Source organism: Aotus nancymaae, unplaced genomic scaffold (assembly GCF_030222135.1).
Source record: "Aotus nancymaae isolate 86718 unplaced genomic scaffold, 86718_ANA_hifiasm-v0.15.2.pri h1tg000040l, whole genome shotgun sequence".
Taxonomy (NCBI): domain Eukaryota; kingdom Metazoa; phylum Chordata; class Mammalia; order Primates; family Aotidae; genus Aotus; species Aotus nancymaae.
The window spans coordinates 107,598,975-107,620,005 of NW_026988454.1; the positions used below are offsets into that span (position 1 = coordinate 107,598,975).

General features: G+C 34.3%; 1 protein-coding gene across 1 annotated transcript in view; it reads right to left on the reverse strand.

Moving 5' to 3' along the window:
• Positions 1–371: 371 nt before the first annotated feature.
• The window catches only part of FAM83B (family with sequence similarity 83 member B), a 73,528-nt gene continuing 52,868 nt past the window's right edge, over positions 372–21,031 (reverse strand). Inside the window, exons 2-4 of the mRNA XM_012441642.2 lie at positions 17,161–17,325; positions 16,384–16,508; positions 372–5,690 (exon numbers count right to left, since the gene is read on the reverse strand). Coding sequence (XP_012297065.2) covers positions 3,389–5,690; positions 16,384–16,508; positions 17,161–17,325 — 2,592 coding nt within the window. The 3' untranslated portion in view covers positions 372–3,388. The remainder of the gene's footprint in view (positions 5,691–16,383; positions 16,509–17,160; positions 17,326–21,031) is intronic.

The following is a 21,031-nucleotide window of genomic DNA, read 5'->3' on the forward strand; positions in this document are numbered from 1 at the left end:
TGGAGGTTACAGTGAGGCAAGATCATGCCACTACACTCTAGTTTGGTGACAGGGTGAGACTTCGTCTCAAAAAAAAAAAAAAAAAAAGTAAAAATTATTTAATGTAACCACTGTTACAGTAATAATAAAGAGAATGTGTGTATGTATTTTGCTTAAGGGAAGAGAATTGCCACTGAATTTCAAATATGAATTAATTCATATATGAAACTGCTAATCAAAACAATGTTTTACAGATGATTTCAAAGTTCATGGAGAAATATTTAAAAATATGTACACATCTAAATTCCTGATTAGAATAACTAAGTGAAAGACTGAGCTTGAATGCAGAAATGTAGAGTATAAAGATTAAAAAAAAAACAGCTTACGATATATTGATGTTTGTACAAAATTATTTATTTATTGATCTAAAAACAAAAGTTCATTTGGAAGAATATTTCTTTATAACATTGTTCATATATAAAACTTTGAGCTACTCAGGAAGCTTGAGCCCAGGAGTTGGAGTCCAGAGTGGGCATACTAGTGAGAACCCATCTCTTAAAAAAGAAAAGTTAACAAGTTGACTCTTCAGTTTATCATTTTATCCTTTTTGTTTTAAATATTCTAGAATCCAGAATCTACCTGAATATCATGATAAAGTTATTAAAAATAAAAACAGCATCGTACATGTCACACCTATAGTCAATGTAAAACAACAATTCTACTTTGCATCCCTTAGCCACAGGCACATTAAGAAATCAACAGATATTCACAGAACACAGAAATACTTGTGGAATGACAGTTGAACAGGTGGATCAATTCAGCCAGAATTAAACTTTCTGCATTATTTATCTAGATGACACTAGACATCTTCTTGAATAAACAAGGTATTTGCTTCCACAAGTGTAGACTGACAACATATACCCATACCTCAACACCATGTCAGAATTATGGTTAATCCCAAACTTGTAACAGAGGGATAGCTGCGTATTCAGATACAAGGTCACTTACACTATTCTCTAGCTGTCTGCCAAGAACTGCTTTGAAATTTTACCCATTTGTCTTGTGTTTCTGCTTACAAACCAATGTACAGTACTATGTAGAGAGTAAAAACTACCAAACTTTAATATCAAAGTACATCAAAGTGACATTATCGGTCCCCCAATGTTAATACGGGGAGAAAGTATATGGCTTAAAACTATTTCATCCACAAACTGTGATGGTGTCTGCTTAAAACTTCAACAGTAGCTGTAAATTTTTTGAAGTATTATATTTTTGCTCAGTCTTATCCCTGGAAAGTTTCTTGGCCACAGAGGCTTTGATAAGTTATGTACGTATTCTGAAATATAGGTATTTTTTAAGAAAAAAGAAACAAGAAAAACGTTTTTTAAAAAAGGCAGAGAAAAATAAATCTTCTGTGCAAAAGCCTAAGTTACCTGTCATGGGTTGATGAAATAAATCATTCTGTACTCCTCAATTCCACTTACGAGGAAGAGCTCAGAAACTATTTAGAAGGATGTTTCCATAAGCTATCTATATTTCCTGAAATTAAGGAAATTTCTGTACAAAAGGGCAACAGGTTTTTGGTTGTAATTAAACATGATTAAACTTCTAGTTTTTATATAATTTCAGTTTCAAAGTTACATTGCACTAAATTTCAGAGCCTTCCGTTTCAGAACTGCCTAATGGCTCATAATCCTAAATCCCCATCCAATATTAACAAAGAATGGGTAATAACAAAGTCAGTCTAGTTTGGTTAACTGTGGGTTCTGGGCTTTGTTAGGTTTTCTTTTCCTGTCATATTTTCTTCTTTTTTTTTTTTTCATGGTTTCTAAACACTATGGAAAATTACTTTAATGACATAGATATTTTAATGCCATTATTTTAATTAATGAGATATATTAAAATTTTGTCTCAATCTTGCATTTTTAAAACAATAGTCTACTGCTCCACACAGCAACTTAGAATATATTAAGTAATATATTTAAAGTGATATAAAAACACTTCACACTTCTCACAGGATACATTGCTTCTTGAATTCTGTTCTTTGTGAATGAAGCAAAGTCAAGTTAAAGTCTCTGGAACAGATACAGAGCTTATACTTTGTTATTGTAAGAAAAAGGGTATCTTATAATCTGAATATCATCCTTAAATCGTGGCAGAACTAGGCTAGTACAACTTCTCATTTTCCCAATTATATTCTTATGAAAACACTATGCAGTCATATCGTATGTGGCACAACTTAAAGAAGAGCAAGACATGTAATCCCAGCACTTTGGGAGGCTGAGGTGGGCGGATCATGAAGTCAAGAGTTTGAGACCATCTGACCAACATGGTGAAACCCTGTCTCTACTAAAAATACAAAATTAGCTGGGCGTGGTGATACCACGCCTGCCTGTAATGCCAGCTACTCAGAAGGCTGAGGCAGGAGAATTGCTTGAATCCAAGAGGCAGAGGTTGCAGTGAGCTGAGATCACGCCAGTGAACTCCAGCCTGGGTGATACAGTGAGATTCCATTTCAAATAAAAAAAAAATCAAGAATTTTCAAAAGCAAGACCCCCTTAGCATTGTCATGGCAATCTAACAAAAATTAAGGCAGAATTTTACATTTCTAAAAGCTTTTATACAATAGAGAAAGGAGGGGTAATCATTCAGATTTTCTAAATTCCTACTGGTTTGTTATAAATATGAAGTAAGGAATGACTATAAAAAAATCAGCAGCCTAAGGATGAGAGGAGTGTGGCTCCCTGGGTCCAGAGTAGTGAAAAGCACATCCCAGACAGTTTTCAAAGGCTTAGGAAAATAAATTTCTATGAATGTCATTATACTACATGAGGATGATACTTTGCAAACACTTCAGGCAAAATTTTAAAAAAATAGTTTAAATGGTACTGCTGTTGCCCAAATAGCTGTACAATGCCCCACAGAAAAATTAATACTAAGAAAATATAACAAGTTATCCTATAGAATTTAAAGTTAATTTAAAAAAAGTCTTTGTCCCATTTGCTTATATTTTTGAAGATATGAAAACACTATAAAGACATATTATAAAGGATTACTGAGAGTAGTATGACCTTTTTAAAAGGAAATGGTTAAAATCCATATACCATACACCATCTGCAAAAGTCTCTAAGTGAGACTTAAGATCTTCAGTCTAAAGAAAATGATTTAAATATAGCTGATATTTTTACCATTACCACTTACAAATTATGTGTTTACAGAGAAATTCTATCTACATACAGCAGACCCTAACTTCATCACACAGAAAAATAACTTTATATAGTACAGTGGTGAACATATACATCATACCCATCATTCTGTTCTTAGGGAAATCTATTGGCATGTTACAAAGACTGTCCACAATTTTCTCTGGACAAATATTTATAGCCTCATGCATTTTGCATCTTAATAGCTATTTATTTTTGTGTATAAAGTTTCCAAACTTTTGCATAAATCCTCGAAATTTGTTCTCATTCGGTTGATATGAGTGATAAACGCCAGTGTTGTAATTAAGCATTGGACTAGACCTGCCATAACTGTTGCCCCTAGTCGCAGATTTTATTTCTGAGCGATTTATACTGGTATTTGGCATGTTGCTTGCTGGCTGAATAGAGCTCTCAATCTTACAAAATGGCTCAAAACGACTGTAGACACGACGGTCAGTTGAATGAGTTCGTAGAAGCTCATTGGGTGTTGGCCTTGGAGAAGAAGTTGGTCTTCTCTCATGAGTAACAACTGCATTAATCTCCCTTGAATCTCGGTATTGGATCTGTTCAGTGTTAAATCTTGGGGCAGAGGCATCTCCTGCCCTTTCCAAGAACTTGCTTTCAACTGGGCCTGGAGAAGGTGTGCTTTTATTTTCATCTGGTGGAGCATTTATCCCTTGAGATGGGCTAACTGTGACATCTTCCTTACTTTTGTGGATGCTGCCTTGAGAGTTGGATGAGGAAGAACGCTTTCTTCTAGGAGATGCATCAACTTTTGTATCTGATTTCTTTGGTTTTTGATTTTCTTCACCTTCAGATACTAACGTGTCAGAGCTACTACACAATCTATAAAAGGCAGGCGCTTTATTTTTGGATAGATTTTCTTTCTTATCTGGGGTAAGGCTAAGTAATGACCTTAACTTCTGAGATCCCTTTTTCAAAAAACTTGGGGAACCTTTAACTTCCTTCTTTGAAGCGAGTTCTTTATTGGATTCCTCTTTATTCACATCAAGTAAAGCAGCAATGGAAATTGATTTGGTAGTAGTGCTGCTTGGAGGGTTTCTCTTGGTAACTTCCTCCTCATCCTCCTCCATATTATGAGTCACATTGTGCATACTTTTAGAACTTTTCAGTAAATCTTCTTTGGGCTTTTCTGGTTGTCTAACTCGATTCCTGGTAAGTGTACTATATACACAATACTTACTATTTCCAGGATCTAAATTGGCTTTTGAGTTGTCAAATAATGGGAAACTTCGCCTTTTAAGCAGATTCTCATTCTGTTGATTCTTCAGATTTTCTGTCTGCTTATTTACACACAAGGTTGTATATATATAGTTATTTGATTCTGTATGGCCGTTTGTAGTTTCATTTAAGGCTATTGAGTGGTTTTCAGGAACCTGCAAGGTGTGCATTTTTGGTGCCTCTGACTGCGAAGGGAGCTTTGGAGTTGATTCTGGCAAGGGTTTGTCTGTCAAGTGCTGTACATGTGTAGGGGTGTCTGGGATCTCTTTAGGTGTCTCACTTCCCTGAGAACCAATGATAGTTGAATTTGAGGAGCCAGTTGTACAACTGTTAACTTCCTTTTGCTCAGGTAAAGTGGGTTTAAATACTAAAGAGGAACGAAGCCGAGAATGAGTATAAAGGGCACTGGCCTTCAAATTCTCAGGACTATCACAGCCCTCAAATTGGTCACCTAAAGCTGATCCATTTGAGTCCGGTGTAGCTTCTGAATGATCATTTAAGTAGGATTCAATTCTCCGGTTACGTAGGAATGACTTTGTGGTATGTTCAAGAGTTGGCATTCGTTGTTGCAAAAAGCGGGTATAATTATCTGTCCCATTAAAAGACCTCCGAACATTTGAATTTCTGTCTGCAAGAGTAGTTGTTTTTCTCTGTGCAAGTCGATTGGCAAAACTCTGGGCAGGTGTGTTGTGGTGGCGTGCATAGCCTTCCCGTGATGAGGATGCCACACTGAGACTATCAGAAGGTCTTTTCCAATTACCAGGTGGATTATTGGCTCTATTCAGAGCCCTATTAAGTAGGAGGTATGGCACTGTTTCTGGCTGTTCCCCAGCATAACTATGCCTTTTCCAGTTTTCATTGATCTGACTGGGTTGAAATTGACGTATCGCATTTGGACCATTAAAGTTTGGAACAAAATGAGGTTTGTATCCGTGATTTCTTATGTTATATTTGTCATGCTCATTTAAAGTATATATCCCTCTGTTTTTGAAGTAACTAGAATCTAGTTTATGAATCTGGTCTTGTCTACCAAAAAGGTTTCTTTGGCTGGAAACAGATGCTAATGAAGAAATTGAATGCTGGTAAGTGCCATTTTCCCAGAGGGTTTTGCCATGCTTCACCCTTGCTGATTCTTCCTGAGCAAATGAACTGGGGACAGAGGATCTGGCATAGAGAGTTCTAAATTCTTCATCAAAAGACTCAACAAGTTGTCCTGTGATTATCTGAACCATGCTGAGGTGAGCTTTCTCAAATAACCACATATAGCTGGGGGCGGGGGAGAAAAAAAAAAGGAAAAATTTTAATCATTTAAGTTAAAAGATTGATAAAAACATACAGTTCTACTAAAAAGTATCACTTAACGATCACAAAATATGTTTTTGTATGGTTTTTTGGCTACCATTATTTAGAATATTTTCCATCATTCCATGCTTATAATACATGTCTTCCCATCCTCATATTTATATTTTAAATAACAATGCAACTCAGATTATAGCTTTGAATCCACTACTTTCCAGAATTCCAAATAAAAACTTGCTGTGCATTTTCAAAAGCAATCTGCAGATTTAATGCAATTCCAATCAAAATACCATCATCATTTTTAACAGAACAAGAAGAAACAATCCTAAAATTCATATGGAACCAAAAAAGAACCCACATAGCCAAAGCAAAACCAAGCAAAAAGAACAAATCTACAGGCATTACATTACCTGACTTCAAATTATACTACAAGGCTATGGCTACCAAAACAGCATGGTACTGGTGTAATAATAGGCACATACACCAATGGGACAGAATAGAGAAACCAGAAATAAAGCCAAATACCTACAGCCAACTGATCTTCAGCAAAGCAAACAAAAACAAAAAGTGGGGAAAGAACACCCTATTCAACAAATGGTACTGGAATAATTGGTAAGCTACATGTAAAAGAATGAAACTGGATCCTCATTTCTTACCTTAAGCAAAAATCAACTCAAAGTGGGTCAAAAACTTAAATCTAAGACCCGAAATCATAACAATTCTAAAAGATAACATCGTAAAAACTCTTCTAGACATTGGCTTATACAAAGTTCATGACCAAGAACCCCAAAGCCAATGCAACAAAAGCAAACAAACAAAAATAGATAGAATAAAAAAGCTTCTACACAGCAAAAGTAATAATCAGCAGAGTAAACAGAGTGGGAGAAAATATTCATGAACTCTGCATCCAACAAAGGATTAATATCCAGAATCCACAAGGTACTCAAATCAGCAAGAAAAAAATAAATAATCACATCAAAAGTGGGCAAAAGATATGAATAGACAATTCTCAAAAGAAAATACACAAATGACCAACAAAAATACAAAACAAAATGCTAAACATCACTAATTATCTGGGAAATGCAAATTAAAAATGAGGTACCACCTTACTCCTGCAAGAATGGCTATAATTAAAACATCAAAAACTAGTAGACATTGGCATGCATGTGATAAAAAGCGAACATTTTTACATTCCTGGTAGGAATGTAAACTAGTACAACCACTATGGAAAACAGGGTGAAGATTTCTTGAAGAACTAAACGTAGAACTACCATTCAATCTGGCAATCCCACTATTGGGTATCCAACCAGAGGAAAGTAAGTCATTTTATGAAAAACCCTTGCACATGCATGTTTATAGCAGCACAATTTGAAATAGCAAAAATATGGAACCAGCATTAATGCTCATCAACCAACAAGTGGATAAAGAAAATGTGGTATGTATATACCATAGAATACTACTCAACCATAAAAAAGAACAAAATAATGGCATTTGCAGCAATCTGAATGGAATTGGAGACCATTATTCTAAGTGAAGTAACTCAGGAATGGAAAACCAAATATTTTATGTTCTCGCTTACAAGTGAGAGTTAAGATATGAAGATGCAAAGGCATCAGAATGACATAATGACCTCTTCAGGGACTAGAGGGAGAGGGTAGGAGAGGGGTGAGGGGTAAAAGACTACACATTGTGTAGAGTGTGCTTGGGTAATGGGTGCACCAAAATCTCAGAAAACACCACTAAAGAACTTATCCATGCAACCAAAAACCAACTGTTTCCAAAACACTAAAGAAATAAATAAGTAGAATATTAAAAGAAAGAAAGAAAGATAGGAAACTTGCTGTGTATTTTGCATCTGTGTTGAAATTTTATGGCATAAAAATTGAATTATATTTCATATATACCATGGTGGCAGAATGTAGTAAAGCTAGTATTGGAGAAAAAGTCGAGAGGCCTGGCTTCTGCTGAGTTGTAGCCACACAAGCTTGGGCTTCACTTTCCTTATGTCGAACGCAAGGATATGGACAGCATAATAGCTGCGATGCTTTATAGCTCTAACGTGATATAATGTAAGATACAGCTATGCTAATGCATATATTTTAAGAGTCTGTAAGTTTTCAGACTGTTATCTCTGTGGTTTACTGAATAAGTGTAATTTAGGATGCCAAGAGCTATAAACAGGATTTGTGGCCAGCTGCCTCAATCACTAAAGGACAGACTTCACTGCACTCACTTTATACAGTATTAGTAAATGTAGGCCTCAGAAACCATGCCAGTCAAAATGCCAATCAGGATCTTTTAATATAAAAATCTGTGACTGAGCTCAATGGTCAAGGTCTTTGCCCAAACAAAGACAGTATACAAAGACTGGGGGAGGTGACTGCTTATTTTTAAAATGTCTGAATACTAGCAAAAAATTACAAGGCATATGAAGAAGCAGGGGAACTCAGCCCAATCATAAGAAATAAAATAAAACTCCAGAAACTGACCCTAAAGAATCACAGATCTATGAACTACCTGATAAAATATTTAGAATAACTGATATAAAAATGCTCAATGAACTAAAAACAAACAAAAACAACAACACATACACACACAGACAAGTAAACAAAGTCAGGAAAATGATATATCAATGGAATGAAAATATCAACAAAAATAAACTATAAAATAGAACTAAAAGGAAGTTCTAGAACTGAAAAATAAAATAACTGAATAATTCATTAGAAGGGTTCAATAGCAGACTTAATCAGGCAGAAGAAATAATGAATAAACCTGAAGACAGGTCACTGAAATCACTGAGTCAGAGGAGCAAAATGGAAAAAAAAAAAAAAAAAGGAACGAAGAAAAAGATATACTAAATAGTTTATGGGACTACCAAGCAGATCAGTATATGCATTATGAGAAGCTGAGAAAGAGGAGAGACAAAGAATCAGATAACTCATTTGAAGAAATACTGGACAAAACCTTTCTGAGTCTGAGGAAAAAAATTGACGTGTGAATTTTAAAGAACTCAAACTGGGATAAATCCAAAAAGAATTATACCAAGACACATTATAATCAGACCTGTTTAAAGTCAAAGACAGAGAGAAAATCTTAAAAGCATCAAAGAAAGGTGATTTGTCACATACAAGGGAGCATCCATTAGATTATCAGTGACTTTCTTAGCAGAAACTTTGCAGGCTATAATGGAGTAGGAAAATATAATCAAAGAGCTATAAGAAAAACACTGGTAACACCAAGAGTCCAACAAAACTTTCCTTCAAAAGGAAGGAGAAATTAAGACTGTCCCAGATAACTGAAATCTGAGGAAGTTCATTACTAGTAGATCTACTCTATATGAAATGCTAAAGTGGATCTTTTAAGTTCAAATAAAAGGATGGTAGAGAGCAACACAAAGCCTTATGAAAATATGAGGTTCTCCAATAAAAGTAAATATGTAGACAAATGAAGTGACATGCACTGTTGCAGATATGGTTCACAGAATTTAAATGTGAAAGATTAAAAAAAAAAACTTAAAATTTGTGCTTATTGGTAAATAATATATAAAGATGTAATTTGTGACAACAATTACGTAAAGTGAGGAACAGGGCTATAAAGGAGTGGAGTTTTCACATGTGATTGAAGTTATCAGTTTAAAACAGAATGCTATAGCTTTAAAAAGTTTTATGTGATTCCAGTGACTACTGAAAAGAAAATATCTTTAGAACATACACAAAAGGAAATGAGAAGATAATCAAAGCATATGTGTGAAAAAAAATCAACAAAACACAAAAGACTATAGTAAAGAGGGAAAGAAAAACAAAGAAGTTATAAGATATACAGAAAAAAAAATGACAATAGTAAGTCCTTCTCTATCAGTAATTAGTTAAAAGGTACATGGATTAAATTACCTCACTGGAGGACATAAATTGAATGGATTAAAAAAAACCAGCATCCAAATATATGCTATCTTCCAGAGACTCACCTTTAAACTAAGGATACATGTAAGCTAAAAGAGGATAAAAAAAAGAAATAACATTTTTAAATTAAAATAAAATTAATTTAATTTTAATTTAAAAAAGAACTTACAAGAGATAAAGACAAATATTATATAATGAAAAAGGGGTCAATTCATCAAGAAGATATAACAGCTATAAGTATTTGTACAGCAAACCTCAGAGCTCCTAAAATACAAAGCAACCTTTAACAGAATCGAAGGGGAACACAGCAACACAGTATTAGTAAGAGACTTCAATGCTCACTTTCAATAATGAATACAAATGTCACACAAGATCAAAAGGGACACAGACAACTTGAACAAGAGTACAGACCAACAGCACCTAACAGACACATACAGAACACTTGACAAAGGCAAAATATACATTCTTCTCAAGTACACGTGGTACATTCTCCAAGACAGACCATATGTTAAGCAAAACAAACTTCAACAAATTAAAGATTTAAATAACACAAAGTATCTTATCTGACCGCAACAGAACAAAACTAGCAACCGATGGTACAAGGAAAACTGGAAAATTCACAGATATGTGGAAAGTAAACAACACAGTTTTGAATAGCCAATGAGTAAAAGAAGTCACAAAGGAAATTAGAAAATACCTTGAGACAAATGAACATAAAAAACCCAAGATATCGAAATTTATGAGATGTAGCAAGAGTACTAAGAGGGAAGTTTATAGCTATAAATATATATATTAAAAAAGCTAAAAGATCTCTCCTGACTTAATCATTACCTAGTCTACACATGCAATAAAATATGACCTATACCTTATGAATATGTACAAATATTTGTATCAATAAAACATTTTTTAAAAGCTAAAAGATCTCATGCAACAACCTAACTTTATACCTCAAGAAACTGGAAAAAAGAAAAACAAACTAATAGGGAAAAAAGAGAAATCCCGAAAGGTTCAGGAAAGAAAAAATGGCTGCATGAAACGAATGTGACTAATAGTAATTGTTGAAACTTCTCAGCAGCAACTTTGACTATGGGATACCTTACCAATTCAGAAGAAAAATGGTTCAACTTAGAGTTCCATCCCATGTTAAGCCATAAATGACCTAGAATTATAAATTTTTGAACTTAAAAGTCCTTGAGCAATCTTGGGAGAAAAATGAAGACTTGGAAACAAAAGCGAGGAAAAATGCGATTTAAGAAATCATGGATCAAATCACTTAGAAATATGGGAAATACCAGGCCCCCAGATGTGCTTCCAATTTAAGGATCTGCTAGTTCAGATGGGATGTCACAGATGGTTGGCGGTAACTGAGCATTTGGGAAAAGTCATTCATGCGCTGCAAAATCTGTGTGGTCAACTGAAGAAAAAAGTAGCAACAGACAAATAGAAAACAAGATTTTTTTCTGGGTGTTCTATATAAACAGCAATTTTATCTACAAATCATCACACTTTTTTATCCATGCTCCATAACATTTTTATTTTCATTTATTTTCACTGCTAGGTTTTATACCAATAGTTGAACAGAAGGTACAATCAAAGTTCTACGTGTATCATATATATCTTCTGGTTTTGGCAAAAAATATTTAAATATATTATTCATATTTACAAAGCTTGTTGTTTTTTCATCCTTTCTTTTACTTTTGTATCAGTTGGATTAATACATGTTTTCTTTATATAACGTTTTATAAACTACTTTTATTTTTTAAAAAGAATAGAAAATAAAGACAATGAATAAAAACAAAATGGCCATTATTAACTTTGTTATGAAAAAAAAAAAAAAAATACATCACTCTTTGGCTCATCAGTGATCCATTATGACAGTTTCAACAATGTAGGCCCGGACTTCTCATTTAACCAAAAATTATGATAGAACTATATTGGAAGAATGGGGACTAGAAGAAATAATATGTAGGAAATACAATTCTCCAAATATCAAAAGCTAAGATAATATGTGAAATTGGTAAATCAAAAAAGAATAATATAATCATGTTATTTAAGGGATGAAATAAGTATCAGAAGAACTAAAAGAACTGACAACTGCATCTGGAGATCAGGACCAGAGGTGGCTAGAGATGGAAAACAAAAACCACTGTTTTGTACTGTAAATATTTTAATAATATTTGATTTTTTAAGAAATATGTGCAAATATTTCCATGGATAAAAAAACTATCTACTCCCAGATCCACTAAACACACTGTCGGACATTAGTCATGAAGTTAACTTAAAAATTCTGAGTTCCTGGCTGGGGGTTTACAGTCCATCAGGTTTAAATAGTAACAGTATGCTGGTTGCAGCATGGACCTAACGATGATGATCTTTATGTGTGGTTAAAAATGGAAGCTGATTACTGTAGCCTTGTAGTATAGTTTGAAGTCAGGTAACGTGATGCCTCCAGCTTCGTTCTTTTTGCTTAGGATTGTCTTGGGTATATGGGCTCTTTTGAGTTCCATATGAAATTTAAGGTGGCTTTTTCCAATTCTACGAAGAAAGTCAATGGTAGCTTCATGGGGATAGCATTGAATCTATAAATTACTTTGGGCAGTATGGCCATTTCCACGATATTGATTCTTCCTAACCATGAGCATGGAATGTTTTTCCATCTGTTTGTGTCCTGCCTTATTTCCTTGAGCAGTGATTTGCAGTTCACCTTGAAGAGGTCCTTCACATCCCCTGTTAGTTGTATTCTAGGTATTTTATTCTCTTTGTGAATGAGAGTTCACTCATGATTTGGCTCTCTGTCTGTTATTGGTGTATAGGAATGCTTGTGATTTTTGCACATTGATTTTGTATCCTGAGACTGCTGAAGTTGCTTATCAGCTTAAGGATATTTTGGGCTGAGACGACAGGGTCTTCTAAATAAACAATCATGTTGTCTAAAAATTGAGACAATTTGACTTCTTCTTTTCCTAATTAAATTTCTTTATTTCTTTTACTTGATTAATTGCCCTGGCCAGAACTTCCCATACTATGTTAAGTAGGAGTAGTGAGAGAGGGTATCCTTGTTTTGTGCCTGTTTTCAAAGGGAATGCTTCCAGTTTTTGCCCATTCAGTATGATGTTGGCTATGGGTCTGTCATAAATAGATCCTATTTTTTGAGATACATTCCATTGATAGCTAACTTATTGATAATTTTTAGCATAAAGGGCTGTTGAATTTTGTCGAAGGCCTTCTCTGCATCTACTGAGATAATCATGGGGTTTTTGTCTTTGTTTCTGTTTATGTGATGGATTACACTTATTGGTTTGTGTATGCTGAACCAGCCTTGCATCCCAGGGAGGGAGCCGACTTCATTGTGATGGATAAGTAATCAAAACAGCATGGTACTGGTTCCAAAACAGAGATGTAGACCAATGGAACAGAACAGAGGCCTCAGAAGTAACGCAACAGATCTACAACCATCTGATCTTTGACAAGTCTGACAAAAACAAGCAATGGGGAAAGGATTCCCTATTTAATAAATGGTGTTGGGAAAACTGGCTAGTCGTATGTAGAAAGCTGAAACTGGATCCCCTCTTTACACCTTATACAAAAATTAACTCCAGGTGGATTAAAGATTTAAACATAAGACTTAACAACATAAAAACCCTAGAAGAAAACCTAGGCAATACCATTCAGGACATAGGCATGGGCAAGGACTTCATGATTAAAACACCAAAAGCAATGGCAACAAAAGCCAAAATAGACAAATGGGATCTAATGAAACTAAAGAGCTTCTGCACAGCAAAAGAAACTATCAGTAGAGTGAACCAGCAACCAAGAGAATGGGAAAAATTTTTGCAGTATCTTCATCTGACAAAGGGCTAACATCCAGAATCTACAAAAAACTTAAACAAATTTACAAGAGAAAAATAAACAACTCATCAAAAAGTGGGTGAAGGATATGAACAGACACTTCTCAAAAGAAGACATTTATGCAGCCAACATATGAAAAAATGCTCATCGTCACTGGTCATTACAGAAATGCAAATCAAAACCACATTGAGATATCATCTCATGCCAGTTAGAATGGTGATCATTGAAAAATCAGGAGACAACAGATGCTGGAGAGGATGTGGAGAAACAGGAATGCTTTTACACTATTAGTGGGAGTGTAAATTAGTTCAACCATTGTGGAAGAGAGTGTGGCAATTCCTCAAGGATCTAGAACCAGAAATACCATTTGGCCCAGCAATCTCATTACTGAATATATACCCAAAGGATTATAAATCATTCTATTATAAAGAAACACATGCACACATATGTTTATTGCAGCACTGTTCACAATAGCAAAGACTTAAAACCAACCCAAATGCCCATCAATGTTAGACTGGATAAAAAAAATGTGGCACATATACACCACAGAATACTATGCAACTATAAAGAGGGATGAGACCCTTTGCAGGGACATGGATAAGGCTGGAAACCACCATTCTCAGCAAACTGACACAAAAACAGAAAACCAAATACTGCATGCTTTCACTCATAAGTGGGTGTTAAACAACATGGACACAGAGAGGGAAACATAACACACTGGGGCCTGTCGGGGGCTGGGGGGCTAGGGGAGGGACAGCAGGGGCTGGGGACATAAGGGAGGGATAGCATTAGGAGAAATATCTAATATAGATAATGGGGTGATGGATGCAGCAAACCACCATGGCATGTGTATTCCTATGTAACAAACCTGCACGTTCTGTACATGTACTCCAGAACTTAAAATATAATAAAAAAAAATGGAACCTGAGAGCTGCCAACTTCAGTCAACTTGTCTTTTGAAAGTAACTTTTATCAACCTCATGAGATTAGAAATTTAAAAACCTATAAAATTATCTCTCAGTTTGATTTAGAGACAATGCTTTACTAAACATTCATCAATGTTAGTATCATGTTATGAAAAAACTCCTCATGTTTTCCAGATAAAATCATCATCAAGATGAGTGAGCTGTCACATAATGTGTAACTGTAGTAGATATAGATTCTGGGCCTCTCTAGGAATGGTAGGAGTTTAGAGTTCAATGACATCCCATGGCAAAGAATACTGAATTAAAGAAGGCATTTTCAACTTGCCTATGAGGAAAACAATGGCAATACTAGAATATGAGGGACAAAGGCTGTTTTTAAACCAAAAAGAAATTCGCTTTTAACCAAACTAGTTCATAGCTAGTCTACCACATCCTGTTCAAATATTGTTAGCAATAGGAAAGGTCAATGATAATGTCAGAGAAATAATAAAAAGGGCAATGATTGACAACCAGGCATTATTTAAAAATATATACTTAAAATGAATTTGAGATAACAAAGAGAATAGAGTGTTAGTTAAGAGTTGTGATGAATTTTTATAATCCATGGTCCTGGGAATTCCATTAATTCTGCCTCTTAAATTCTGTCTCTGGCTTCTGATACAGACAGAAAGATATAGACACATGATTTTTCTTTTTTTGGTCACTGCTGTTGTTTGATTTTCCCCCACATTAATCAAAGCCACAGTCATTGCAACACTAGCACTTATTAATACCTAGTGACAGCAAAACAAAGTTGAGGTAAATTGACTGTTGAAGATAATCTTAAAAGTTAAATAACAATAATAGTATTAATTATGAGTTTAAATAACAATCATTCTATAAGTCAGGTGAACTCTCAACTTTAAATAAAAGTTGAATGAAAAACTCTCTAAAACCAAGTGAGTCTGGACAAATATATTCACACATAATGAGTCTTTAAAAGGACTCACTAATTTCAAGCACTAGTTGTATTTTCTGCTCATAACATATTTTCATGTGGAACTCCAAACAGCATGTTTTTAAAAAAGGGGCCAGAGATTAAAGAGAGAATTGGCAGAAAGTAACAGATCAAGTCCTAAAATAATAGTTAACATTAGGGGTTTGAGATGCATTAACTCATCTAATCCCCACAGCAATGACATGAGGCAGGTTCTATGATTCTCCTCATTTTATAGCTGAGCAAAATAAAGTACAACCAAATAAAGTAACCTGCCCAAGGCCACCATTTCAATGTGTTACCTCCTTTTCATGGACTTTGTAATTAAGACAGGAGACAAATATTTTGCCTTACACATTCATGTTTACATCCATAGCTCTTCTGGATTCTTCCCTTGGTCTTTAATAACGAAGCTACCCTGTCTACGTGACCTAGCAGTTCGTGAGTGTTTGCTGGTGCTTTTATTTGCCTGTTTATGAAGCATCACTATGTATCTCATTCAGGACTGAAGCCAGGGATTTATTTATAAGAGAAGATTAGGGCAGCGCTTACACTCTCAAGCTAGCCTCACCTAGACTGGGCAGCCAGTTCTGCTTTGATCAGATTCTTAAGAATATCAAATAAGAAAAATCCAATACCACTATTTAAAGTAGTAAATAGCTTCTGTTTTTACAAATGATTGTAACTAAATCCATACTATGTAATGTTTCCATAAGGAGCAAAACCACTGTTGGTACCATAGGGCTGTAGGGGAAGCTTAGATATTGGTCAATGTCTTCATTTTTTGGATGAAGAACCTGAAGCTCAAGGAAGTTATATGATTTGCCTAAGATCTTGATGCACTTTAGTGGCAGACCCATAACTCAAACCTAGGTCTCTCACTTCCCATGCAAGTGAAGTTTTTTTTTTTTTTAATTTTTAAGAAAGAGCTTAACAGATTATATTGAAATGTGAATCTAATAAATCATCTAAATGATTGATAATACTGAAGGTAAACATAATGATCTTACCTGTAAGAACCATATATCACTTTCTGGCAGTCAACTAACAAAAATTTCTGTTCCATTTTTCCATGGAATTTTGCCCCCGTTTTAAAAAGATAATCTTGGCCTTTTACTGTTCGCACTCGAATATTCTAGAATTATATATAAATAAAAAGAAAAATTAAGGCTAGGAAAACAATATTTTGAAAACCAAAATCCATATCATGATAGAACCATAATGCAAAAAAAAATTATTGAGGTAGTTAAAAAAATACTCCCAAATATTAAATCCTTAAGAAAAATAATCATTTAAAATATACATTTCGACATAGCTTAAATAGGAGATTTCACTTTATATTTATATAGAATGGCATCAAAAATCACTCAGGATCTGACTATAATAAGCCCTTTTGGGTTATAATGCCTTGATGATAAATTAAAGTTAAAATTAACCTCACTTTTAAAAAGTCAAAAATAACAGAAAATACTATGCCAAATGATTCTGATAAGCAATACATACTGAACCATAGAAGCACCTGAGTCATTGGTTTCAAAGCTGTGCATGCAAAACTGATGTATTAAATATTAATCAATAAAAGCACAATACAAAGCCCTCATTAAGATGTGCTTTCTGTCACATTCTGAAAAGTACAGGGGACCTTTCTGTGATCAGTCATTCCATCACCTTAAATATGGATACTTTTTTCTTTTTAACTTTTACATTCATCTATCTTAACATGCCTTAAATTTGACTGAGTTGAAAATGACACACAAAATACTTGAGAAAAAACACATAATTCTTACCCTGAGACGCTGAACTGAACAACCTTGTTTCTCAGTCATATTTAGAAAATGATTAAAATTGGACTCATCAAGTAGAATGTATACAGATACTCCTCGAGTTGATGCCTCAACTATTTCTTTGAAAATGTCCACATCTGTAAATATATCCATCACTAAAGCAATGACCTGTTAAAGATAAGAATATGAAACAATTTTAGATCCTTAATAGAGAACGATTAAGAAATTGCTTATTTTCAGTAAAGGTCAGATAAAATAAAACCATTAATTATAGAAATGTACATATATGTAATATATATGTACATACAAATATTCATTTCATTTTCTAAAATAGAGAAAATCGTACTAAAAATAAGCTAATAACTATATGTAGATTTGTAACACTATGTCATTTTCATATTAGCTTTAATTTAAAGAAAATCTGCATTTCAGTAGGATTTTGAAAAATGAGCGAATCCAAATCATGGATTTCAAGACTGTCTATAAGGTAGATAAATGGGACAAGGTTGAAACCAGTGTTACAATTTTTCTTAAAAGACATTTCCAGGGGAAAGTAGGATTTTTTGTACTAGTCATTAAGAATAAAGGTCTTCAGGAACTGAGACAGAGAAAAAAAAAAATCCTAGAAATAGAAATATACCCAGGAAAAGATGAAAGATGGAGAAAGAGTATAAGATGACTTGAAGACCAAAAAATTAAACATACAGTTGTTCCTCAGTTTACTGGGAGAATGGTTCCAGGACCTCTGCATATACCAAAATCTACACATACTCAAGTCCACAGTCAGCACTGAAGAACCCATGTATATGGAAAGCAGCCCTCCATATATGTGAGTTTCACACCCCATAAATACTGGGATATTCTATCCATGTTTAGTTGAAAAAAAATCTGCATATAAGTGGATTGAAGCAGTTCACACCCATGTTGTTTAATGGTCAACAGTACTTGCCTAAAATGAGTTTAGCAGATAATATAAGCAAAAGAAAAAAGTGAATTAAAAGGGGATATAATTGAGAAGGAAATGCCCTAAAGAACACGTCCCTGTAGAGTCTGTGTCGATTGTTGAAATGAAAGTAAAATACTGCTAGAAGAAGGGGAAAAATCATTTAAGAAGTTGTTCCCCTTCTACGTGCCAGTCGTATTTATTGACCACCTACTATGGACCATGCAAGAAAAACAAAATCGTGCCCTTGTGAAGCTTCTATTTTCTAGTGGGGGAAGACATAATAAGTAATAAAGATAATAAATAAGTCAATTATGTAGCAAGCTATAAGTTTTTTGGGGAAAAAATAGAGCAGAATAGGGGATCATGGCTTCCTGGATATTCAGAAGGGAAGGTCTTTTTGAGACAGTGTCCTTTGAACAGAGGTAAAAGGAAATGACATTATCCACATTGTTATCTTCAGGAAGATTGTTGCAGGCAGAGGAAACCAGCAACTCTGCTCTGGCAATACAAAAAACAGAAAGGAGATAGCAGGAATGAAATGAGAATGAGACAATTATCACAGTGTCTTAAAGGCATTAAAAGCCTTCAGTATTTTTTTCTGAATAAGACTGTAAGCCATTAAGGCTTTGAGTTGAAGTAATAAAGTGATCTGGTTATGTTTTGAAAGGCTTGTTCTGGCTACCATGTTAAGAACAGGATTGTTAAAATGTTGTTAACAAGGATGGAAACAGGGAAGCCAGTTACAACTACTAGGGCAACTTAAGTGGGAGGTGACGATGCTTAGGACCAGGATGGTAGTGTCACTGATGAAGAAAAATGGTCAGAAACTGGATATTTTTGAGTCCAAAGATCTTGTGGATGGATTGAATATAAGACATGAGAGAAAACGGAGAAGTGAAGAAGACCAAGTATCAAGTGCTAAAGAAGTATGTTAAAGTAAAGAAGAATGTTAAAATTAACATTCCAAGTTAATTTCTAATACCAGAAAAACTACCAGCAAAGGAGACTGAGGAAATGAAGGACAGGTGGAATCCTGAACACCAATAAAGACAGTGCATTTGTAGGAAGGAGGGTGAACTCGAAAGTTCTGATCCTACTGTTAGGCCAACAATAGTTTTAGTGGAGAGGGAACAGCAAAAGCCTCAGTGGAAGGCTTAAGAGAGAATTGAGGCAGATACTAGATATAGCAGATATAGATAACATTTTTCAGTAATTTGACTACAATAGGAGGCAGAGAAATAGAGCAGTAGGTGGGGGTAAAGCTGAATCAGAAGAAGTTATACTTTTTATTTTTTAACTGACATTAAGTTGCATGTAATTAGCATGTACAACATGATGTTAAGATAGAGAATCAACCTAGGTGCCCATCAACAGATGTGCAAGGAAAATGTGGGGTGTGTGTGTGTGTGTGTGTGTATAAATGAATACTATTCAGCCATAAAAAGAATGCAATTATCCTATCTGTTACATTTGTTACAATAATGGAGGGCATTATTTTAAGTGAAATAAGGCAAACACAGAAAGACAAATACTGCATGATCTCACTCATATGTAGAATCTAAAAACATGTTGTTTTAAGGTGACAAAAATAATGGTATGTCTTTATGCTAATAAAATGTTACATTAGAGTAAAATTAATAGTGCAAGACAAGGTGGGAGGTGAGGTGGAGAAGGGGAGAATGTCTGGAGCAATGTCTTTTAGTAGGCAAAAGGTATACAGTCTAGTGCAAACATAAAGTAATTATATATTTTTTATTTTATAATATATATATTAGATATATGTGTATCTATATCACAGATATATATCTATATACATCACTGATATATATATATTTATATATGACAGTGATAAAATAAATATAGTGCAACATAGTGCACTCTATATATCTATATATATCACAGATATATATATTTATATATCACAGATTTATCTACTTGTATATATCACAGATATATATATATCACTGATATATCTATTTATATCTATTTATATATATATCACAGAGTGATAAAATATAGCACAACGTAGTACACTATATTTTATAGTGCAAACGTAAAATAAATATATATTACGTTTGCACTAGACTGTGAGATATAGATATATATATCACAGAGAGTAAAGACTAGTAATTAACGGTCTATTATATGAAGCCAGAGGGGTAAGTATAAAGGTGGAGATGCTGGTGGGGAGATAGTGTGACAGTGGTGCTTTGGATGTTCTCTTCTGGGTTCTTTGATTTTTCTCAGTGTAGAGGGAAGCAAGGTCTTCAACTCAGAGTGAAGATTCCAGAAGACATTTTAAAGATCTGAGAAAAAGGGCACTACGTAGTCATCTAGGAGAGTCAAAAACGAAATAGACTAAGAAAATATAATATGGTTGCTGTTTAGCTTTAAGACTCAACAGGTCATAAATTTAATATGGGACCAGTCAATGTGGTTGTGAGTTATTCTTCAACCATGTTTAGTGGCATGGCTGTAGTAATGCAGTAGACAGACAGTTTGCTTTAGCCATGGCTGTGGTTCTGCCATGAGTGTATAACACACTGAAAGAGGGCAGGGAAATTGAAGGTGTATATAATGTGTAGTGGCTGAAATGACTGATCATGGGCTTTAAGCTTGATATTGAAAGGAAAGAAGATGTCATGAATGTGAGAGGCAATGAAATGAGGGTAGGACAGATGAATTTTAGATCCTGCTGGCATTGAAGAACATTACCTATTAAAGGATTATTGTTAAAGATTTAATATATATCTCATCTTTAAAATATACATATTAATACAGTTACAGATGAAAACATCATACCTTATATTTACTTCCCATTATAATGGATGAAAAAATATGGTCATGAATAATAATTGTTGAAGATAGTTGATTGTACATAAGGGCTCCATATACTATTCTTCTACTTTTTAAACTTTTTATAACATA